The sequence below is a fragment of the Callorhinus ursinus genome, unplaced genomic scaffold (genome assembly GCF_003265705.2).
Source record: "Callorhinus ursinus isolate GAN/ISIS: 27379988/994484 unplaced genomic scaffold, GSC_fseal_2.0 scaffold1, whole genome shotgun sequence".
Classification (NCBI taxonomy): domain Eukaryota; kingdom Metazoa; phylum Chordata; class Mammalia; order Carnivora; family Otariidae; genus Callorhinus; species Callorhinus ursinus.
In genome coordinates this window covers 66812548-66837590 of record NW_027397063.1, presented here as the reverse complement: position 1 = coordinate 66837590, position 25043 = coordinate 66812548, and the positions used below count along the sequence as shown (strand labels likewise).

The window sequence follows — 25043 nt, the reverse complement described above, 5'->3', positions numbered from 1 at the left end:
CCTTCTAAGAAGGTACACCAATTCCTTACAAAGGTCTTTTAGCCCCAGATTGCAGTGGAGGTGCCCATCCCAGATACAGTTCTTCATGTGCCAAGACTGTATACCAGAGAATCAGATACCAAATCAAAGCTCCTGAATTTCTGGTTGTAAGTCAGGTGTGTTGACACTGTCTTCATAATATTTGCCTAACTAGAAAACCAACAAGGCTGGAAATACTAGCTTTTCTTGGTCTCATCTTTCCCATTTGTAAAGTGAAGAGATTGAATAGGCAGTCTCTTATAACAGCGTATTTCTAATTGTGGGCCTTAGGCTATTTTTGTCAGAATCAGCTGGGCTGTTTCCTAAAGAGGCAGCTTTCTGGATCTCATATGATCATTTCTGTAGTTTCTCCTGGTGATTTGGACTTGTTTTAGACTCGTACGTAACGTTGGAAGACTGTTGCCTTAAGTTCCTTTCTAAGCTGTAACCATCTTCGACTCTAAGGCTGCAGTTGGTGTTCTGAAATGTCAGCATCGGGTGTGTTCTTGGCATTTGTTTGGAAGGAGGTGAATGTTAGACTTGAGCCTCAAATTTCTGGCATCTTTGAGGCTTAACTCTGACATCCTTCATTGAGACAGTAATGGTTCTCTCTGTTCTTACCTGGAAACTGCCGTGATGATGTTTTCCTTGTGGCTCTACCACTCACTATAAGTCGCAATTAGACCATACTCCTCTCCCTGGTTCTATTTTACTCTTCCTGAAGTTTGACAGAGACACAAGGGTTACTGGGGAGTACCATGGAGGCATCTGTTATTTTCTTCCTTATCACCGCCCAGCCAACCTCTACTTCTGGGTCTGGAACTGGCTTCTGTGTTGCAGATTCAGGTTGATTCAGTTGGTTTCTTCTATCATGTTATCTCTTCCTATGATGTTAGTCATTTAAGTTATTAAAAGACTTGGTCATAAAGAAAATGAAACTTGAGTTCAGCAACCATACTGAGTATCTGCTGAAAATATTCCTGCCTCAGGCTTTATGTTCAGGGATATATGCTTGGATCTGAGCCTCAGAGGTATAAGTCAAACCAGAAAGTAGAATGAATGTAAACAAACAATTGCAAATTAGATATACTTTGAACAAAGAGCTACGTGGGAGTAGAGGAGGCAGTGATAACTATCTCTAGTAAGTTATACTATCTATATCCAAATGCAGAAAGACATGTTGGAGTCCTAACATGGGGGAGGATTGCTCCTACCACTACATTTCTGATTCTGTGATTCTGACTTTTTAAGTGTGCTCTGAGGGCCGGTTGATCTTTATGGCTTCTAGTTATACTTGAGGCTTTCTTAAACAGCCTTAGGAAGGGTAAAACTAACATGAAACACTGATTCATAACCCTCCTATTGGAATTGTGGGTAAACTCCTTCTTCCCTGCACCCCCCACAAGTAGTTTAGAAAACACTGTGGCTAGGCAGGTACTAAAATGGCTAAAACGTAGCTGCTAATCTGTCATTCTGTATTCAACTTTACAAATTTTACCTTCCTAGGGACCTGAGGCATTTGATTTTGTGACCCCCTAGAATAGAAGATTACTGGCAATCTTAAAATGCAATTATTAAATACTGGTGTTTATTCTTGTTTTTGTAAAAGCACAGTTTAACTTAAAGTTGTTAGCATAGGCCAAGGTTTTATTTAAGTTAGTAATGAACAAACTAGCAGGATGACAAAGAGCTAGTTCTAACAACTTGCATAGTCAGTTGAAAAAGGAGTGCAAAATACAATTGCCAAATTAAATATAAGATTAGTTAACTTTCTGAAGGTCAGTAAAACCCTGTCTCCTTGAGGGTAACTTTCCTAATGAGCTATAAATCATAACAGCTTATTATGTCCTGCAGGTTAACTTCTAGCCTCTCAGGGCCATAAAACATTTGTACCCTTCTGCTGTGACATTCCCCAAGCTTCAGACTGGCTTATTAAAAAATACTCTTGTATGATATCCAAGAATCTCTCAGTCCTCATTTTACCTTATCCCAAGTTTGGGATAGATGTGTCTTCAATATTAGTACTTCTAATAATTTTAGCTTATACTGTGAGAATTTAAAGGTAAGCTTTATTTGTGTTTGTTGGGGGAGGTTCTAGTGTCCCTAAACTGGAGAATGATGAACAAAAGAAGACAAGCAAGGATTAGATTAAGAACTGAATGTGCAGGGGCGCCTGGTTGGCTCAGTCGGTTAAGTGTCCCAACTCTTAATTTTGGCTCCAGTCATGGTCTTAGGGTCATGAGATCAAGTCCCCTGCCGGGCTCTGTGCTGAGTGTGGGGCCTGCTTAGGATTCTCTCTCCCCCCTTCTCTCGCTCTCTCTAAAAGAAAAAAATAAAAGAATCGAATGTGCAGCCGTTAAGTATGGCTCCCCTGATCTTTTTTTTTTTTAAGATTTTATTTATTTATTTGAAAGAGAGAGAGAGCAAGAGAGCAGGGTGGGGACAGAGGGAGAAGCTGACTCCCCACTGAGCAGGGAGCCCGACTTGGGGCTCGATTCCTGGGATCATGACCTGAGCTGCGGGCAGCCGCTTAAACCGACTGAGCTACCCAGGTGGCCCTCACCTGATCTTCTGAAAGCTAGTTTTTGGATTGTTTAGGCTATTGAGATAAGAGCAGCCATTCTGTTAATTTCCTTCAATTAACTGTACTTTAAAAACTTTTAAAGCATCTCTGTTTTCTTTAATGAAATGTACAGCCTTCCAATGTAGTATCTGAAGTTCTTCTTACATACTTACACAAGCTCTTTTTACCTCTGGTACAGAGCATACTGCATTTAGTGAGCAGTCCTGCCAGAAATCTAATACTGAGATTTTCTGCTTGTGAGACATGTAAATTCCAGTGATGTATCAGTAGTTCAAATAAACTATTTCCTCACTAGATATTTGGGACTTAGAGAGAGTATTACCTCAAATACTCATTAACTATTCATTCGTTCATTCATGCATTCATTCATTTATATTGAGGTATAGTTAACATATTAGTTTCAGGTGTACAGCACAATGATTCAATATTTGTGTATGTTGCAAAATGTTCACAGTAAGTCTTGTTAACATTCATCACCATATACAGGTACAAATTTTTTTCTTGTGATGAGAACTTTTAAGATGTACTCTCCTAACAACTTTCAAATATGCAGTAAGGTATTATTAACTATAGTTACCATGCTTATTTATTTTATAACTGGAAGTTTATACCTTTTGACCCCCTTCACCCATTTTGCCCACTCCCTACCCTCTGCCTCTGGCAACTGTCAGTCTGTTCTATGTATCTATGAGTGCTTTTCTTTTTTTATGGTTCTCTATATAAGTGAGGTAATAAGGTATTTGTTTCTCTCTAGCTGACTTAGTTCACTTAGCATAATGCCATCAGGGTCCCTCCATGTTGTTGCAAATGACAAGATGTCCTTTTTTATAACTGAGTAATATTCCATTGTGTGTATAACATCTTCTTTATCCATTCATATGTTGATGGACCCTTAGGTTGTTCCCATGTCTTAGCTTTTGTAAATAATGCTGCAGTGAGCATGGGGGCACATATATCTTTTTGAGTTAGTGTTTTTGTTTCTTTCAGAAAAATACCCAGAAGTGGAATTGCCGGATCACATGGTAGTCCTGTTTTTAATTTTCTGAGGAACCTCCATACTGTTTTCCACAGTGGCTGTTCCAGTTTATATTCCCACCAACAGTGCACAAGGGTTCCCTTTTCTCCACATCCTCCCCAACACTCATTATTTCTTGTCTTTTTGATAAGAGTCATTCTAACAGATGCAAAGCGATACTTCATTGTGGTTTTGATTTGCATTTCCCTGATGATTAATGATGTGGAGCACCTTTTCATGTACCTGTTGGCCATCTGTATGTCTTCTTTGGAAAAATATTTATTCAGAACATCTGCCCATTTTTAAATCAAATTGTTTTTTGCTATTGAGTTGTATGAGTTCTTTATATATTTTGGATATTAACCTCTTATCAAATTTGTAAATATTTTCTCCCATTCCATAGGTTGTATTTTCCTTTTGTTAATGGTTTCCTTTGCTGTGTAGAAGTGTTTTAGTTTGATGTATTCCCAGTTGTTTAGTTTTCCTCTTGTTGCCTTTACTTTGGTGTCAAATCCAAAAAAATCATTTCTAAGAGCTTATGTTTTCTTCTAAGTTTTATGGTTTCAGCTCTTATGTTCAGGTCTGTAATCCACTTGAGTTAATTTTTTTATAGAGTATAAGTCCAGTTTCATTCTTTTGCATGTAGCTGTCCAGTTTTCCCAGCACCATTTATTGAAGAGACTGTCTTTTCTCCATTGTACATTCTTGGCTTCTTTGTCATAGATTAATTGAACATATATGCATGGATTTATTTCTGGGCTCTCTATTCTGTTCCATTGACCTGTGTATAATTTTCTTTTAAACTGCCTGGAACTGACAGTCTTATCACCTTGTGAAACCAATTAAGTCTGAATGTCTTCTAAGTGTCTTTGAAAGATACTAAAACAAAATACTTTTTCAGCGAATTCTGTGATGTAGAGTAAGAGTGGGGAAGGTTTAGTGTGTTGAAATATGAGCACATCCCACTCTATTGTTTCTTTCACTGTGGCAAAATGGAAGGAGCAAGGCCTAAGTGTGATCTTTCCTGTGAGACTCAGTGAAGCTTTGAGCTGTTTAAAGAAGTATCAGTTTCCTATAGATGGGAGAGTACCACAGCCTCTTTTCCACCGACTTTGTCCAATTTCCAGTTCCCTATCTAATTTCATTTATTTTCCCTGAAATAATGTTTTCTAGTTATGACCGAACTATGATAACTCAGGGAGGTTTATATTTCATTTAAATATGGTCCACTCTTGGGAATATCTCTCTTTTTCCTGACTGTCCCAAACCACTCAGAAATCTGGGTTAAAGCCAGCCCAGCCCAGCAATATGAGATTCAGTAGCTCTAGAGATGATGGGAAGTTGAAGTGGATTCTGTATTCTGAATAAACAGGTGCTAATAGGCCTGAAGCTAAGAAAGCCAGGTTTAATTGTCTGTATTTGGGGGGAAGACAGATGAGTCCGTGGCTTTTGGATTTACCACAAAGCTGGGTATAAAGCTCTATAAAGAGAGACTTCAGATAATTTAAATTTCTTCATGTGCCCAGAATTTAGTTGTATTTTTTTTCTTCCCTTTTGTCAAGTGTAGGGAGGCATTTTGATAAAAATTGTTTTAATGTATGGTTATTCTGATGGCTATAATATAGTAAACTAGTAGTTTCAATGCCAATTTCAAGCAAGCATCAACTATTAGGATTTAAAACAATCAACCAAAGTACCGACAGCCAGATCTCATCCAGGCTACTTAAATTAGAATCCTTGAGGTTTGAGTCAGAGATTTTTATGTTTATTTAAAGTACCCCAAGTGATTTTAATATATAGCTAGGGTTGACAACCACTGGTACAAAGAAGTAGGCAATTAGGAGTAAATTTTCTTTCTCCCTTCAGTAGTTCATTTACTGGAAGTCACTCTTCCAGATGATTAATCTTGTTCATGGCATTAGAAATTTGTATTACTTCTGAATACAATACATTCACATTGTTGAATAATTGTAATTTATACAGGATACCAAGAGGGATATATCTGCAATTTTGAAATAAACATTAGCAGTTACCACTTGATTAAAAGTTATAAAAGGAATACATGTTGCTTATAACATTTCAAAGTAAAATGCCAAAATTTCCCATCAGTTCCCCACGTACCTTTTCCCTCAGAGGAATAGAAATCTAAGGTCATTCATTATGTTCTCTGGTATTTCCCTTATGTTATATCTTGCCTAAAATGTAGCTTTGAACTAATCAAAGCTATGGGAAAGATCTAAAGCAAGTGGGTTTGTTGACCATCAGAGCGGAAGCTATGGTAGAGCCACTGGTCGGGTCGGCTCACAGATACTGTCACATAAATCCCAGGTGATACTCTTTCTGTTCCCTCTGAAGTAAAGTGTGCAAGGCTGAGTTAAATAGAGGGAAGACCCTCATTTCCTCCAGTCTTGACAGTTTGACTCTTTAAAACTCCCAACTCTGTAACTTTCTTTACTCTCTTTTTTTTTTTTATTTCAATGGCTTCACCTTTTTTTCACTTGCTATTTTGCAAAAGCCTCACTTAGAGTTCATTGCATGATTTTCTGCTGTTGAAGAAACTATGTGAAAGGGGAGTTTTTTGCCTGGCAGTTTTGTGTGGGTAACTTTGTTTCAATGTGTGGATAATCTGCCTTGCCATTTCTAAGCCTAGGGGAAAAACTATTTCAGGCGCACCCTACACTGAATTCTGTGGTGGTCACAGTATTGTCAGTGGTAGATACTAAAGAAGAACTTCTTTAAGTTTTGCACCTTTTCAGAAAACAAGTGCAGTTGCCTTATTACATTGAGTTTTTCTAGGAATGAAGCCAAGAGGGATGAAAGAAGCTGTCTCTACTCCATCACGAGTGGCCCACAGAGATCAGGAATGGTATGATGCTGAAATTGCCAGAAAACTGCAAGAGGAGGAAATTTTGGTGAGCAAATTTTCATGCAAAAGTTTAGGTGATAATCACTAGGTTTTCTTGAATTGAATCATTCTTGAGATTATGTAATAGGCATAATGTACCTTTATGTTGAGTTGAGAAGCTGATATCTTTTTTTATGGGTGGAAAAATCCACACAACAGGAATAGACTGTCCAGTTTTACTTACTGAGTAAGCATTAGCAACAGAATTCCATATCCCTATCTCTCTGTTATTGAGTTCAGATAATCCTTTAGTAATCTGCTTTGGAATTTGATAAAAATAGCCCCTGCTCTGGCTGGTGAAAGTATACCAACTAAACCTCAGGGATGTTAACTACAACTGGTTTGAAATACTGGTTTATTTTTTGGAAGCTTTTTTCTTTTTTTTTTTTTTAAGATTTTATTTATTTACAGAGACACAGCGAGAGAGAACACAAGCAGGGGGCGTGGGAGAGGGAGAAGCAGGCTTCCCGCGGAGCAGGGAGCCTGATGTGGGGCTCGATCCCAGGACCCTGGGATCATGACCTGAGCCGAAGGCAGACGCTTAATGACTGAGCCACCCAAGCGCCCCTTTATGGAAGATTTTTTAAAATGGACAGCACAGATTCTAATTAAATTACTCTTTCATGCATTTTCTATACCCTAGGCTACCCAGGTGGACACGAGAGCAGCTCAAGTAGCGCAGGATGAGGTGAGTTCATATTAGTTAATAAGTCTGTTTAGCCAGTGCTCTTTAGAAATATCCCAGTAGTTTTGGCCCACAACTCTGCAGTCAATGGTATTGACTGGATTTTGTTTAGGAAATCGCTAGACTTCTCATGGCTGAAGAAAAGAAAGCTTACAAGAAGGCCAAGGAGCGGGAGAAATCATCTTTGGACAAAAGGAAGCATGACCCTGATTGGAAGGTAAGTTCTGTTTATTGTTTTTCTGATTTTTATGTTGGGGACTTTGCTTTTAGGATAAGTCTGCAACTGTATTTAGGGTATACAAATTCTCTGTAGTGCGTGTATGAATCTAATTGTAAAAGTGACTTCGTTATAAAAAATCTTAATTCTTCAAAGTAACTCTGAAAAGATAACTGCTAAGATTGAAAACTCATTCCATTGATTTTAAGATCAGTTGAGGTGCAAGTGCCTCTGGTCATGAGCAATCTTAGTTTTACTAATATTTACCTTACAGGAGAATATAGTATTTTCACTATTTTTTTTTCCCCAGTGGCCTTTTCTTTCTCTTTCTACTTTCTCTGCATGCTTATATTGTCCATCCATGATCATGTAGCCATTATTTCTCTTTCCTCTGACATAACTTGATCCATGGCAGACTGGCAGATACCACCAGCAACCATTGCTTATGTCAGAAAGTAGGAATTGTCTAGCAAGAGCTTGGACTGTCGTCTTCCCCTCATTAGTCAGAAACACTAGACAAAATAGTGACTGCAGTTTATTCTGCTGTAAAGTAATGTAATTGTTGTACATGGTGGTTGCAAGCCAGTTTCACAGACTTGACTCTTTAGTTACTGTGTGCAGTGTACCACTCTGGACTTAACAGGGAAGGTCAAAGATATATTTTCCTCATAATACTGTATAATGTAGGAAGACAAACAGGACAATGTAGACAGCTAACAAATACAAGGTCAAGCTGGCTGAAGAAAACAGAGTAGAAGAACAGAGTTGCAGGGAGGAAGAATTCCTAAGGTACAGGTTTTTCAGAGAGGGAGTTTGTACTAGGCCTGGGAGGATGCAGCTAGGCTGTGTACTCATGACATAGTGATGTTTAGCACTGTTCTCTCTCTCTCTCGAACAAATTCCTCCCTTGGGTCTCTGGTTCTGTCTCAGTTTCAGCACTGATTAGGAGGAAAAAGAGGACTTAGAAACCATGATGATAGCATTGCTCTACTGTTTCCTGCTGCTCAATTATTCAGTTGTCAGTCTGTAAACAAATGAAAGCATTATTAATTATGTATAGGTCTCTCCTTCTTTTACCCTCTTAGTAATTCAGGATTTTTCTTAAATGTATTTCAAATGCTTCTGCTATATAAGTTAAACTACAAATAATTGCCTGGGAGTTACTCAATTCTTTGTTAGCTCAACCATGAAGAAATAAGTAGTTTTAAGAATCGCAAATCAGGGGGCGCCTGGGTGGCTCAGTCGTTAAGCGTCTGCCTTCGGTTCAGGTCATGATCCCAGGGTCCTGGGATCGAGTCCCACATCGGGCTCCCTGCTCAGCAGGAAGCCTGCTTCTCCCTCTCCCACTCCCCCTGCTTGTGTTCCTGCTCTCGCTGTCTCTCTTTGTCAAATAAATAAATAAAATCTTAAAAAAAAAAAAAAAAGGAATCGCAAATCAGGCAAGTAAAGGGGGAAAGCCACATTTCTAGCAAGTATCAAGATTTCTTTAATTTCTAGATTCTGTAATTGGTGCTGGTATAGTTCTTCTCTTAGAAAGGTTGGATTGAATGTTCCTTAGTTTCCTGGCTTGAAAATCGCCATCCCCAAGTCAGATGTTCAGAAATAAGTTTAAGAGCACAGACCTACATTCCGTAGACTCGGGAAGTTCTTGTCAGCTGCTGTGCAGCTATTATGTTAATATTGGGTAGCTGGGCACACTGCTGTTGGGGAGCATGTTCATGTGTAGTTAGCCCACTCATCTGGCTGCCCTGACCACTTCCAGCGTACACATGTGACTATAATTTTTTTTTTTTTATCTCTGAGTGACCATATGTAAAAATATCTTAGGTTGTTCAACTGAATGTAAGTAAGTTGAAATTACTAGAGTTTGACATGATTTAGATATTTTCTAAACCTAACAATCTTTATTTGCCGTTTTCTATATGTGTGTTTTTCTTTCTGTCTTTTTTTTTTTTTCTTTTTCTGTCCTTAGCCAAAAACAACTAAATCGGCACACTCAAAGTCAAAAGAGAGTGATGACCCTCACCGTTCTAAGAATGACAGGCCAGCACGGTAAGATGCCACCTGAAAAGGGGAGTGAGGAACTTGACTTTGGGGTGAGTAAGAAGATGTGGATTGTCTGAGAAGAGTGTTCTTTAGAGAGGAGATCCAGAAATCGGCAGTTGTGAAGTGGTATCAAGTCTTGCAGGATTATTCTCAGACTTTGTTTCCATTCTTAACCTGGATTGAACAGGTCAAATCAGGAAGATTGTAATTTTATAGAAACTAGGGCATATAAAGAATGCTGTGTTTTTTGTTAGGACCAATTCTTGTCTTTGGATTCACTGTCCTCAGCTAAGAAGGGATGAGCTTAACCATTTTCCCAGTAAAATCTCAGGTTTTAAAGTTTAAAGTTTTACTTATGCAGGGCTAGAGTTTCATGGTCACACTGGTGTGTGCATGACATTTACACCTGCTTAAATTCGTTTCTGCATGAGTCTCAAAGTGTTGGAAAACACTTATTTGAGACATGGTGGACTATTCTAAATCCCACTAGATCAAATACCTGTGGTTATGGTGTATGTACTTTCAGACTTCTCTCAAAGAGTCTTGGGTCATAGTTCATGGAGCAGTTGCTGTCTCTCTGCCTCATACCTGAAGTTGGCAATATTTAAGTCCCTGGGGAAGCAATCCTTTTTTTTTTTCTTTCTTTTTGTCCTTTATTGCTTTCTGTTGCTTTTCAAAACAAAACTTGATTGGAATAGAAACAGTATTATATACAAAAAGACAAAAGTAACACTAAATTTAACATTTGAAAACTCTTTTAAAACTTTGAATATTGGTCCTAATTATTAATTTATGTGTTAACTTTTATCACATTGAAAAATATACACTGTTGCCACTCATTGCCCACACTTAAGCTGCTAGACTTACTGACTTAAAGTGAATATATTTAGTGTCCTTAAAAGGCCAAATTCTTTTGGGATGCCTGGGTGGCTCAGTCAGTTAAACATCTGACTGTTGATCTCAGCTCAGGTCTTGATCTCAGGGTCATGAGTTCAAGCCCCACATTGGCTCCTCCACGCCCACCTACTTTAAAAAAAAAAAAAAAAGCTGTATTCTTGTTTTTAAACCCATGGGCTTTTAGAAGATAATATCCTTCAGAAAACTACATCAGGTTTGTAAGGCTCTTAGGGCAACAGTAGTATATTCTGTCAATTGTTTAAAGTTGGTTCTTCTTGTATCTTTTAGTTAACTACATGCCAAAGGTTTTTTTTAAGGCCAACTTTATTTTCATCCCTGCAATATCCAAGTAAAATAAGAAGTAATTAATCTCTTCTCAGTAGGTAAACAGGCATGGCTTATTATGTTTCCTTTAGTCAACTGAATTAAAATAATCTTTTGGGTTTTTCTGCAGTCTTCCAAATTTTGGGGCTCTTTAGAACACTAATAATTTTGACATCAGATATGATAGACCAATCTGGAATGTCTATCTAAAAAGATGTATTAAAGTTGAAAACAAGTTTCTGAAATGTAATAGTTAACTTTAAAAATATTTGACATATTGAAGAGTGAATAATCAAATGAGCCTATATTAAAAATAGCTATTATAAATAAGTGAAAGTGACCTATGACTGGTAGAACTGAAGTCTTTTTTACTTGAAAGGAATATTTGTCTTTATCAGTTACAGAAAGAAAAACTAAAAATACCATATCATTTGTTATGCTCACATTAATTATATTATATATTATATATGTATAACAAAAGGATGAAAATATTAAAAAATAAGCCAAATACCATTTGGAAGTATAAGATACATATGTGTGTGTGTGTGGGGGTAGTCTTGAATGCCGATACTGCTGCTGATAAAAATACACACCTGTGTAGCACAGCAGAGTGTAGTAAAGAGCACCCTGACTTTGAACTGCAGTTGAGTTTGAGCTCCACCCCTGCCACCTAACAGCTGTTTGAGCTTGGACAGATCACTTACCTCATCTAACCTAATCTACCTCTAAAATATGTGTGTGATGATAGCTGCCCTGCAGACTTGTACTGAAAGTTAATTGAGATCATCTGAGTAGAACCCATAGCACAGTCCTCAATATATACACAAGTTTACATCCTGTGCTGACCTGTGGCAGCAAGAGACCTGGTGCTTAGGGACAGAGTGGGAAATTTAAAATCATTTGTCTTTATTCTTATATGACAGAGCCCTTTGTACCAAACTCAGCATAACTTTCTGAACTCTAGTATACTTACGCCTTCCACATTGCATATATGGTTACAAAAAACATCCTACAACGTGGTTATATATTTGATGTATTCTGTTCCCTCATCTGGTTCTGTGCTTTAATGCAACATTTAAGTATACCTCTGAGAAACAACAACCAAAAAAAGGGTTTTGTTCTTATCTTCATCAATGCCAAATGTTTGCAAGAAAATCTATGTAACATGATTTTAAAATAATTAAAATTTTGGAGTAGCAAAAATGCCCCAGTGTTTTTTACATTTTGTCTTCTTTTGGCGTGAAAAGTTGCCAGTGTAGGACTGTCCTTTCCTTCTCTCAGCTCTGCTTTGCCACCTAGTGGATTGAGGGACTTTGCTCTAGATTTTATATGCTGGCCCATGCCCTCTCCCTCCCCTTTCCTTTTTTCCTGTCCTCCCGCCTTACCTGCCACCCTCACCCTCCCTCCATTTTTTTTCTTCCTTTCTTAACTTTCTTTATTACTTCCCTTCTATCCTTGCCTTTTTTCTTCATAAAAACTACCAAAACAAAGTCAATTTCTCATCAATGGCAGTGGTCACACATCTCATTAATGTTTGTTTCTCTAGTCCTTAGCACAGTGCCTCACACATATTAGGTGCTCAGAAAATACTTGTTTTTATTGAATTATGTGCATCAAAGCAAAGGAGCAGTAAGATAAAATAATTTATTCAAGATTATGCAGTAGGCGAGGAACTAAGGTGAGAATTCTACTACACTGTGGCTTTGTATTTCTCCCAAAATGTTTTACCATGTATTCCAATGAGAGGTGGAGTTGTGGTCACCACTTATTAGAATATCTCTTTAAATTCTGACTTCCCTTCAGGCCACCACCACCTACCATGACAGAGGCTGAAGATTTGGATTACACTCATTTTACAAACCAGCATAATTCCACACGTCATTTCTCAAAATCAGAATCCTCTCATAAAGGTAAGAAAAATATATATGATCAAGCTTAGGATTTTTTTTTAATAATCCTCATGCTATGTTGGAAATATCAGATGATGTCTTATAGATTGCTAGAGTGGCAAAATAAGTTATCCTTCCTTTTGGAAGATTATTATTACGGTATTCTTCATTTGTTAAAAAAAAAAGATAAAACAGAAAACAAAACACCTTAACCTGAATGCAAGATTGTGTATGTATGTGCATTTTCCTCCAGGGAGAATTTGTAGCTTTCATCAGCTTGTTAAAGGGTGACTCTAAACAAAACAAAGGAACAAAGGGAAAAGAAAAAAAGAGAGTCAAACCAAGAAAACAGACTCTTCACTATAGAGAACAACGTGGTGGTTATCAGAAAGGAGGGGCAAGGGTGAAATAGGTGATTGGGATTAAGGAGGGCACTGTGATGAGCTCCAGGTGCTATGTAGAGGAGTGTTGAATCACTATACTGTACACCTGAAACTAATATTACACTATGTTAACTAACTGGAATTTAGATAAAAGTTAAAAAAAATTAAAAAATAAAAAATAAAGTACACACATACGTGTACAATTCACACAAAACTTTTATCACACGAAAGAAAATCAGGGCAAAGGAGATGAGGAAAGAATATGAGGTCTAAGTTGGACCAGATCTTTTGTATTGTATTGTATTGTATTGTATTGTATTTCATTTTATTTTATTTTATTTTATTTTTTTACTTATTTTATTTTTTTATTTTTATTATTTTATTTTATTATTTTATTTATTATTTTATTTTATTATTTTATTATTTAATTTAATTTAATTTAATTTTTTATGTTATATGTACCAAATCTTTAAAATGAAAGGAATAGATAGGTGAGGTTCAGTGAGGTGGAGTCCGGAGCCGATGACTAAGAAGACATCTTTGGTGCAAAACAGTGGTATATTAAAGCAGGGGGTCAGGACCCGTGGGCAGAAAGAGCTGCTGCATCGGGTGGTGAGGGGTGACTGATTATATACTATGGGGTTGGGGGAGGTAAGGGAAAGGGAGGTTTCCAGAGAACTTTCATCCGCTAAGGAGGACCTACAAGGTACCGGAGGCCTTGCCATGGTCAAGTTAAGGTTGTTTTTCCCCTCTAGCGAGGCATTAACATTAAGATGAGGAGATTCCTGGAGGACTGTCACACAGGTCCCACTCAGGAGGGGGGTGGGGAGATTGTAGGTTGTCAGCTTCTGCTCTGTCTGCAGTCAGCCTGCTGTCCCCTCAGCAGTTGCATGTAGCTGTTCTTCCAAGTGTACACTAATTCACTTATGTGTATTTTTATGATACTCAATAAATGAAATAATGAAAAGGTGGTAATTAATTTTTTCATCTAAAAGTGGAAGTGATTTTAGTAGTGTCAGTGTTGTCAGGATCGTGTAAATTAAATACATGAAAGCACATTGCAATAGACTTTACAAATATTAGGTACTGTAAATTGATGTCTTGTTTGTTACAGCTTTTGAAGATTTCTTAGGTCATGTTTTTATTATCCTTTTCCAAATCTTCCCAAACTTAATTTCCCCCCCCCCAGTGGTCATTACAAAATATCAATGTACAGGTGCTACTCCAGACTGACTAAATGAGAATTTCCAGGGGAGGGAGGTTGCCAAGCATTTATGTTTTTTTAGATAGCTCTCCTCACCCCAACCCTCTCCATTTAGACATTCATCCAGTGTTGATCCGACAAAAGACATTATGTAAAAGGTGGAATTAGTTGGACATTACCAGAACAACCCCATACACTGTAATTTCCATCAGTTGGTAGACTTTCCATCATGGGCTGGCTTAACTGGAAGTAGCTCATGATTTTTTTTCCCTCAAATGAATGCACTACTTTTTAGGGGAGGCCTTTTTGTCTTTGACATACATTTGATATATAATACTAAAATAACACAGTGACTATGTAAATATTTTACAATCAAGAACTAAGAAAACATGCATAGAAATAAAGATAAATTATTTTGCCTGAGCAAGGAGAAAGAGCATTTCTGAGGTTTTTCCTTAATGGTGTTTCTTATTTTCTCCTTTCCAAGGTTTCCATCATAAGCAGTAAAACCCTAGGAATCTGCCTTGAGAACGGACTCACTGTAGCAATCATTACTGGATGATACAGAATGCGTTCCCCACTCATTTTTTTCCCTCCTGTGTTTGTATTCCTGGGATTTATCTTCAAGTGTTCTTCTGGCCGTAAATAATTTTAATTCATTTAAAACGTTTTTGGTTATTCCTGATCACTTGGGCAGTACAAGAAAATCTAGCTTCTGAATATTGGCCACTTCTCTGCTGCATATGCTTCCTGGGATATAGTATCTAAAAGCTCTGTAAAATGTCATTTTTGTTAGGTGTGGAGTACTAGTGTCTAGAGACTAGGCTTTATTTAGCAGTTAGAATTTTGTGGAGATTATGATCAGAGTAAAACAATGTTTGGATGCAATACAGAATAAAAGAATATAAGAAACAGCTTTTTTTTGTGCATTAGTGTATGGTATATTGAAGAATCTTTTGCTTTTTGTATTCTTCAGGAAAATAAAAAAATTCACAACCATAAAGTATTAAAACAAACAAACAAAACCTGGAACAGTTGGAGCATGTTATTTTGACCAGCAGGACTGTAGCAGTTTTGCATATCCTTATAAGCTCTCCTAGGCGAATTGGCCCAGATGTCATTCTCTGACAGTTTCTCTACTTCTGCTGAATAACAAGTCTTTCGGAGTCCTCTGGGCACTGGGCTATTTATTAGTATTTATTGGCAAAAGTTTAATTCTATGAACTATTAACTCAGGTCTGTGCAAAGTCAACTGAAAGTGAAAAAGTGAAAAACTTTGCACCCCTTCTCTTCTTTTACATTTACATATAGAGCCCAGGGAAGTGGAATCGGAAGGATGTTTATATAAGTGATAATGCCAGCATTCTCTCTGGGCATAGATGGATAAGTTTTCCTCTTACTTAAAAAACAGTGGTATTTGTTGGCAGCCACTCAAAAAATATTTTATCTGTCAGTAATCAGATTAATTCAACGTGAAGTTGAAGTAGATAAAATGGTTCTTTACCCAGGTATTTGGCTCTACATATTCGTTAGTGATACATGGCATTGGATTCCTTTGTACAGGACCTTTAAAGCCCTCTTTGAGAAATCTAGTCTTTGTCCAGCCCTTAACTTTGTGGAAATACTTATTTTCCCATACTTGTTAGTTAACATAAATGGCAGTCACGCTACACATATATAAAAATTTTTCTTCGGCTTGACTTTCCATTATTTTTCATTGTATAAATCTGATGTTTTTGACATTCCAGTGTAGTGTTTGTTTTAGGAAAGAAATACACAGATGACAGGGGAAAGGTTGTTAATCCATTTTTTCCCACTGGGAACTGCCTGTTGTTTGCCTTATCTTTCCGGATAGTCTTTCAAGTCAGGCAATATTCAGGAAGCTATTTGGGATAGTTTCTCGGAGTGGATTTGGGACCTTTGATTTTGAGAAAGATCTTTAGTTCATAACGTTTTTGGATTGTAGAAACTTGGGTAAAAGGTAGCTAAGAGTCAAGTTTTAGGGAAATGATAATCTAGAAAGAAACCCTAAAAGATGTCATTTTCAAGAAATGGGGAAAGAGAAAAACAAACAGGACTTTGAATGACCCTGATGAAATGAATGAAGGAGAGTTAAATAGGCAAGGGCTGGTGAGATGGAGGTCCTAGCCTTAGTCACATTCTAGAGGGTGCTTTCAGTATCCAAAACTTAGGCCTTGTTGACTTCTAGTAATGCTATGTTTTTCTTTGTCTGCCCTGTGATTTTGCTTCATGTTTTAAAAAGTTTTTCTGTGGTAACTTTAAAGAAAACACAATGTATTTTTATTTTGATAGGCAACATCATTTGCCGTATTTTTATTTCATACATGTTTATTTTTCTATCTCATGCAGTGATCAGATTTACTTTAAAAATTCTGCACTTGTCTTGCTTCTCATGTACTTTATCCAATCATATTTATTACTGTAAAATGCTATCTGGAGATATTTTCATTCAAAAAAATGTGAGGCCACTTAACATTTAAGCCTTGGATGTTAGTGTTTCAGCTGTCTTAGTGAGCGGCCAGAGGTGATATAGTTCCCCGTGACACCCAATTCAACATCTGTATTGAAAATTTGTTACTTTTTTTTTTTTAGGTTTTTAAAAAATTAGAATTTTAAAATATTTTTATTTTTTTGTAAAGCGAACACTTTTTAAAGAGTATCCAGAGTAATTCTTGTCTTCTTAGTTAAATCCTCTTATTCTCATTCAAATATTATAATTATTATCTTTAAGACTATAGAAGTAACTAACAACTATATTAAAAGGAACTGCCAAACATTCTTCACTGTGTTCTCTGCTTTTCACTTGGTTATATTTCTATAAATGTGGAAATGTTTTGTTCCTCTTTCTACCACTGGACCACACACAATTTAATTTTTAGGCCCACAGTGTATTATGCTTTAATGTTGTGACGCAAACTAATACTCTGGCCTTGGCAATCTTTCTGTACTTCTTTTCTCTGGAGGCCCCATTTAACACTAGTATTGCTGAATGAGCACAGTATGTTTTGAGCCTTATCATAAGGCTTCTGGATGTGTACACCCTCTTCCCCCAACCTGACTTTTTGTAATTCATTGCTTGGAAGCAAGGTCCGACAAGGGTCAGATTAAATGTTCTGAGTTGAAAAAAATTTGTGCTGTGAAACCATGGTTAGACATAATTATTTTGCAGGAGACTGGACAGTTGCTACATATGCTTTGAAAGAACATTGAGATTTTTAGAAAGTGACTTTGCATACCTTTGAATTACTTTTTCTTGAGTGACTTTACAACAACCAGCAACAGACTAACGAACTTCAAAAAAGACTTAGGTTTTTGATCATAGAGAAACATCTAAATTAGAAAAGAAAGATATGGATAGATGTTTCCCAGGAGGAAAATCTTTTCAGATTTGCAGCGGCCACTTGGATCTCGATCAACATATTCCAAGGTGTGTGACCTCGGGCCTTGTGTTCCACTGAACTCACTCTAGAAAATTGTGAACCGGACCCGTTTTCCCCTTTTCTTTTCTGCTATGGTCTGCAGCCGAACTGGATGGTGAATAAAGTCATTGCTGACTCTGTCCACACATTCCATCGATGTCAGGACTTTTCAGTATAAATGTAATTAACTTTTAATGGATAATTATTTTCTTCAATACTGTCAGATATTCTCTAATTTTTGTCTTGTGCCAAATTGTTCTTTGGAAACACCTGCTATATAATATGGTGCACTCAGTTTACCACATCAGTGGTTAACATTTTAGGGCCTTGATTTTGTAATGGGTGTTGCCTTTGTATAAAAATCACTTTGGGGAATATCAGAATTACTCATTTATTCAGTGATGGTTTTCTTGAAAGGTAACTGGTGACTGGATGTAAAAGCTTCCCTCTAAATAAAGGGAGTGAGACCCCGGTGTAATCAGCTTTCCGAGGGACTGAGAACAGAATAGAACTTGCACTGAAAGGCTTTTTTCCCTTTTGGGAAAACAGTATTTGTGTGAAAGGGAACACCGTTCAGGTAGATTTCACTGCAGGTAGTGTGCCATTATTCTCATAATGCAGGCTTTTTAGAAACAGTCATAAAATAACCAAAACTTGTTCTTTCAGCCGAAAGGAAAAAACAGATTTTTAAAGTACTTGGTCCCTTACTTACTACTCGTAGTCAGAGAAGCGACTAGATAAAGTGGTCCCATTTTCTCCTCATATCTGGTGGTGCCTGTGAGTCTTAAAGCCATAACTGCTTATCTTAACTGTTGATAGAATCCTGTTTTTCTCCTTTAGCTTATAACAGGGAATGTGGTCAGGGAGGAGCGAACTGGAGACTGTTCTGATAATGCTGCATGGGGCACAGTGTCATCCAGATTCCTGGTCAGAGAATCTCATTTATCTCTGATGATACTTAGGATTATTAAAGGGAAGAGTCAAGGCTGTTGTTGCTCCTGACATTTCATTGTTGTGAGAAATGCTGCAATTTTCTTCCAGAGAAGTCAAAAAGGAAGGGGTAAACTGGGAAAATTTTACTTCTTACAGAGTCAGTTTTCTGATGAGGCTTGCACTTTGTGCCAGCAGTGTCTCGAGGAGCAGTATTGCCTTAAATTAGTTTGATTCTGACCAAGGTCAGTGTACTGTACTTCCTATATGTGAATGACCGTCAACTCTCCATTGAGATACACAATTCACGGGTGATCTCCACAAACATCCTTGCCATCAGAAACTCTGGATTTCCTCCCACTGAGCTATGGGTGACCTGTACACTGATAAGATACATCATTTCATTGAGTTGCCTCTCAATCTGTGAACAAGCAGTGGCATGACCAAAACAGGCTGGCGGAAGGAGAGTGAGAATTCCCTCGCCAGACTGTCCAGGTTATCACTTCCTGAATAATTGAGAGTTGACTGTCTTTCTGTTCAAAGTGACTATGTAGAAGATACTTCCAAAGGCTGTATTGTGTAGCAAAGTCAATTATTATTGTTTTGTGAGGATTTCACCAACACTCTTGTGTTTTTAAATGCATACCATTGACAAAAAAAAAAAAAAAGAGAACCGAACAAAACAGAGACATTTACTTGAAATGGGAGCTCCTTAGATGTGAAGAGTGTTTCTATTTTATTACTTTTAGAAGAAAATTAACCAGGAAAACTTCTGCTGTGGTAAGGAAAACACCAGAGTGTTTTTGTAAGGTTGTGTTTGATGCCATAAATTGACAGAATCATCTAAGTAATCATGTTGATTTGTTGGAAATATCTAGTGCTGGAAACCATCTTCTTCCCTTCTGTATTTGTCAATACTGCCTAGGAACATGTTCCTAATGCATTTTATATGCTATTGTTTATTCTTGGCAAACTAGAGGATGGGTTTCTCCTTTTGAATAACTTGTGATAGCACAGTGAGCCGGCACTGTCAGCATTTCAGATGAGGACAGAATTAATTATGCATCTTAGTTAGTGCCCCATTATTCATTGCTGAGGTTCATATAGAAAGAACAGGAGAATTGAAAGACAGGGTTTTTGAGGGACATGTCCTTCACAAAAGAGCAAGGACTAAGCAGTAAAAAGCTAAGAGAATATACCATGACACATTGCATACTTAGGCTATATTTTTGTTGCACTGAATTTCATACCATAATTGCTAAAATAGTTTCTAGCTATTAAATTTAGTAAGAGGGTTTTTGATGTCAGAATTGTTTTATTTCTGATTGAATTAACCCCTGAAATCACTGTAGGCTATAACTTTAGCTCTTGCTATAAACTGAAAGCCAAATGCCCTTTTTCAGAAGTAGCTATATTTTTCACCTGCCTCTTAAAGGCAGCCCAGTATTTGTTTCATGAAGTATTATAAATAATGAGGAGATACAGTGGGAAGATAGCATATAGGTGTTCCACAATGAGAATTCTCTATAATAGGGTTTTCCTTAAAAAGAATCCATCCTGGAACAACATTATATTTTGAAAAGGTGCTGGATTATAAAGTACAGGAGTATGCACATATAAACCAAGTTGCTCAGGAAAGGAGAGGTGGTGCTGTCATTTGTCTTATAATTCAGAAAAGTGCTTTCCTGAGAAAAATTGCATAGTGTCCAGGCAGTTTCGGATTCTTTGGTAAGAAGCCCTTTGGCATCTGAAATGTGGATATGTTTAAAAAATGAGTGAGATGTTAACCCAAGTGCTCATCAACTTGTAGCCAAGCCCCAGAAGGAAAGGCAGCTTTGAAATAGCTACTTCATGGGACTGAACAGAACCTTAATGGAATCCAGTTGTCTGTCTGAGGACAGAAAACAAAGAGGCCACCTCAAACCACATGCCTGTTTAGAGATTAGATGAAACTGTGAGGGACACTCTCTGGATGCCTTAAAGGTGACTGGTGTTGAGTACTGGTGGGTATGTACACACCCATCTGGACTAGGCTGACGGAAACCGTCTATTTCCATTCACCTTCACAGCACAAGTCGTTCCTGTTCATGACCTCATTGAGGAACACGAGAAACATGGTGCTGGTGACTTCCGTGTGTCTTGGGAGGTTGAGGTGGTCTTGTCAGTCAGCACTCTCCAGTGCTCCTGCCTCCCTTAAATGCCAGTTCTACATCTACATAGTTCATCTATGCAAGCTTACGTTTTTATGGTTTGTTTTCTATACTCATGTCCCATTTGATTCTTTAAATATCAGGTTTAACATTAATATTATGAATAATTTTTAAACCAAAGTATGTATATGTCTGTGTGCTTGTTTTCCTGGATGGTTTGAGGCAAAAACCAGTCTTGTCCTTCTCTCTTAATAAAGTCATCCATTTCTTACAATGGTCTCATGTTTTCTTTACTGCATCCAAGGATTTGGGAAGTTCTGGGAGGAGTGTTTTTTTCTTTATGAAGTAACTCTAATATATATATTTGTTTAAAAACAGAATTTTCTCTTACTCCAGTTGCATCCACATTCTGTAACCATGTAGAGCACTGATGATGATATCTAGTACTTGAAATTGTCAACAAATACTCTCAGATCGGATGCCGATACCTAGTACATTGAAGTCCTCAACAAATATCCCTAAGTCTGAAGTTGCTTAGAGAAGTGGCTTTGTTTTGTGTGTGGTGGTTGGTGACTTAGTTTGATGTATGTGGGTGAAAAAATAGGTAAGTGGATATTCACAGAATAATCCGAATGACAAAAGACTCCATGAGTGCAACAACTCAAGTATGCACTATACCTCGTACTCTAGATTTTGAGAAAATAGATATTAGTACAACTACCACTTAACTTTTTATCTTTTTTTTTTTAAGATTTTATTTATTTGTCAGAGAGCACAAGCAGAGAGAGTGGCAGGCAGAGGGGGAAGCAGGCTCCCTGCTGAGCCCGATGGGGCTGGATCTCAGGACCCTGGGATTATGACCTGAGCTGAAGGTAGTTGTTTAACCAACTGAGCCACGTAGGTGCCCCTAACTTTTTATCTTTACAAGTTTGTTTCTTCTTTTTTTGATTGATTAGCCGCAATACGGAAACCGATGCTGCAGAAATTAGAAGGTATCTTGAAAATATCCTATTTTTCATGACTACTAAATTTTTAAAGAGATAACTAGCTTCCCTGGAGCACATTCTCTAGGCCTTAATTTCTTCTCTGGCAAATATAATAGGAAATCTAAACGATCTCTGTAATATATCTCTACTGATATCACTACCAGATGCATAAGGCACACCAGTGACGTGCAGTGTTGAAGAAAGTATATTGATTTCAACCTTCCTTTTCTAAAGAATTACTGGATAAAAGTTGACCGTGAAAGAAGTAGACATATCTACAGGCCAATTAAAATAAATTAAATATGCAATTAAAGTAGCTCCTTTTGATCTGCAGTAGGAGGTACCCAGTATGATTGGGTGGATTTTGTGTAATGTGGCTGAGTTTGATGTTAAACTGTGGCCATGTGTGGAGAGCTTGGCACACTAGAAAGCCCCTTCTTTTTTTTTTTTAAGATTTTATTTATTTATTTGACAGCGACACAGCAAGAGAGGGAACACAAGCAGGGGGAGGGTGAGAGGGAGAAGCAGGCTTCCCGCTGAGCAGGGAGCTCGATGCGGGGCTCTATCCCAAGACCCTGGGATCATGACCTGAGCTGAAGGCAGTTGCTTAACCAACTGAGCCACCCAGGTGCCCCTAGTCTAGCCCCTTCTTAAAACACAGGTGGCCAGGAGAACGTTCACCTCCTACACCTTGGAAATTGGGTGAAGTCTTTATAGAAGTCTTTGGATTACTACAAGTCACAGGGTAGGGGTAGGGATTTGGCTCCCCATTATATCCGGGTTACCTGCTTAAAGACACGAAGGCTGCAACATAGTGTATTAAATACATCAACAGGAATAAGGAGACCTGGGTGCTAGTCCTGGCTTTGAACTTGCTTCAGGACCTTGGGACACCACTTATCATCTCTAACTCAGTTCTTTTACATACAGTAATAAGCACCTTGCAGCAGGGTTGGTGATCTCTAAATACTCCTTCAAGTCTAACATTCTAGAATTCCTGCTATCAAAGGCTGCTAGGTTCCTTTAAGATGCCCCAGAACGAGTAGCCTCATACAGTACTGAGGGCCTGGAAAGTCAGACTTCCTAAACACTTGGCTGAAAGGCCTCCTATCTGATCATGGGTTCTTCTAAAATTTTTTTTTTAATTTTTGATAAAACTGTTGTGTACAGTGTGATGTTCTGATGTGTGTATACATTGTGAAATGATTAGCACAGTGAAACTAACAGCCATCAACTCCCTCATCCTTAGCTTGTGTGTGTGTGTGTGTGTGTGTGTGTGTGTGTGTGTGTGGTGAGAGTGCTTGAGAGCTACTCTTAGCAAATTTCAAGCATACAATACAGGATGATTAACCATAGTCACCAGGCTGGATGTTAGATCCCCCAAACTTAAACTGAAAGTTGATACCCTTTGCTGACCATGCGTTCTTGGTTGTACTGTGCCATTGCTCTTACCTCCACACCCAGCAGATTGCCAAGAACCAATTTTGGTTTTGTTGATTCTGTTGTCTCTGTTCTCTATTTCATTCATCTCCATTTGAATCTTTTATTTTTTCTTCTTTCTAATAATTTTCAATGTTTTTTTTTCCCCTAGCTCCACAAGATGTAAAGTTAGGTTATTGATTTGAGATCTTTCTTTTTAATACGTGCATTTACAGTTATAAATTCCCTCTGAGTATTGCCTTTGTTGCATCCCTTAAGTTTTGTTATGTTGTGTTTTTTGCTGTTTTTTTTTCCTTTTCTCCCTAAGTATATTCTAATTTCCCTTTTGATTTTTGTTTTGACCCATTGGTTGTTTAAAGATGTGTTGCTTAAATTCCACATATTTGTAAATATTCTTGTTTTATTCTCTTGATTTCCAGCTTTATTACTTTGCAATCAGAGAAAATACTTTGTACAATTTCAGTCTTTTAAAATTTATGTAGACCGTTTTATGGTCTGACATAGTTTCTCTGGGACAGCATTCCATGTGTACTTGAGAAGAATGGTATTTGGTTGTTGTTGGATTGGGTGTTCTATATATTTGTTAGGTCTAATTGGTTTACAGTGTTGTACAAGTGCACTATTTCCTGATCGATCTCCTGTCTAGGTGTTGTATTAAAATGGTGTTTTGAAGTCTCCAACTATATATTTTCCCCTTCAATTCTGTTAATGTTTGCTGTATTTATTTTGAGGCTCTGTTTGGTGCACATGTGTTTATAGTTGTTACGTTTTCTTGATGAAATTGACCCTCCTATGTAATGTCCTTCTTTGTCTCTTGTAGCAGTTTTTCACTTAAAGCCTATTTTTTCTGGTATCAGCATAGCCACTCAGCTCATTTTTCCCATCTTTTCACTTTCAACCTATTCATGCCATTATATTTACAGTGAGTCTCTTGTAGATAGCATATAGTTTCTTGTGAGTTTGTATGTCTTGTGAAAACTGGACAGTTGAATAATATGGTAACTCTGGAGGTCATGTTCTTCCTTTTCCCCAGGGTTTTTGTTTTTATTTTACATTTTGATTGTTGAACGTTGTTGAAGGTCAACCTTCACTAGTCATTTGTCTAGTGACTTTTCCTTTTATTTATTTTTATTTTTTTAGAGATTGTATTCCCTTCATTTGTGGTCTCTACAGTCTCTGTTTCTTAGGATTTATTCATCTTGTGTTTGATGGAGATTTTCTTGAGCACTAGAGGTAAGGAAAACAATCACTTTTAAGGTCTTTGCAGATTGGCTCTCTTCTGAAGTCTTCCTTTAACACTTAGCTGGATTTCCACTGAGCCTAAGGTCCATCTGAGGTCAAAGCTTAAGAAGAATCTTTTCTGAGTATTCATTTTGCCTTGGACTTGGGCATGGCTTTCTAAATTTCCCCATAAATATGGGTATTTTTTTTGTTTCTGTTTCACAAAGAAACTTTCTCCAAGTTTCCTTCCTACGATGTAAGCTGTCTATTATATGTCTCAACTGTAATGTCTTGTCTCAGCTGTCTGCAAATTGTCCATTCACTTTTACAGTGTTTTCAAATAATACCTACTGCTCTTCTGTCCTCAGTGAGTTCCAAATTAGAGAAAACAGAAATGAGCACCTTGCACCACTCCTTCAGCTAATCCCCCAGTCAGGTTAGAACAGATGTGCAAGTAAATCCTGCTCCGCGCTTCCTTTGGAACCGGTCCCCTCAGTGGAAAGGCAGGCTGCTGTCTTCAAGCCTGCTGCCCAGCCAGAGAGGGGATAGGGCAAAGGCAAGCAAAACACTGAATGCTTTTCTACTGTTTTTAAGTTAAATTTTCGTGAATCTGTGTTCACTTGGTTACCGTAAGTCTTTGATTATATGATATATACTATGACTCTGAAGTTCCAGAGTTCTGACAATGTTGGTTCTGACGATTTCTGCT

The 25043-nt window shown here is 37.6% G+C and overlaps 1 protein-coding gene across 3 annotated transcripts in view; it reads left to right on the top strand.

The window, feature by feature from the left end:
* Positions 1-20961, top strand: part of CCDC50 (coiled-coil domain containing 50) — a 73129-nt gene extending 52168 nt beyond the window's left edge. For all 3 annotated transcript variants that reach the window (XM_073895588.1, XM_025876683.2, XM_073895585.1), the window contains 6 exons: positions 6414-6529; positions 7166-7210; positions 7320-7424; positions 9397-9476; positions 12495-12601; positions 14655-20961. In XM_073895588.1, coding sequence (XP_073751689.1) covers positions 6414-6529; positions 7166-7210; positions 7320-7424; positions 9397-9476; positions 12495-12601; positions 14655-14674 — 473 coding nt within the window. In that variant the 3' untranslated portion in view covers positions 14675-20961. The remainder of the gene's footprint in view (positions 1-6413; positions 6530-7165; positions 7211-7319; positions 7425-9396; positions 9477-12494; positions 12602-14654) is intronic.
* Positions 20962-25043: the final 4082 nt, after the last annotated feature.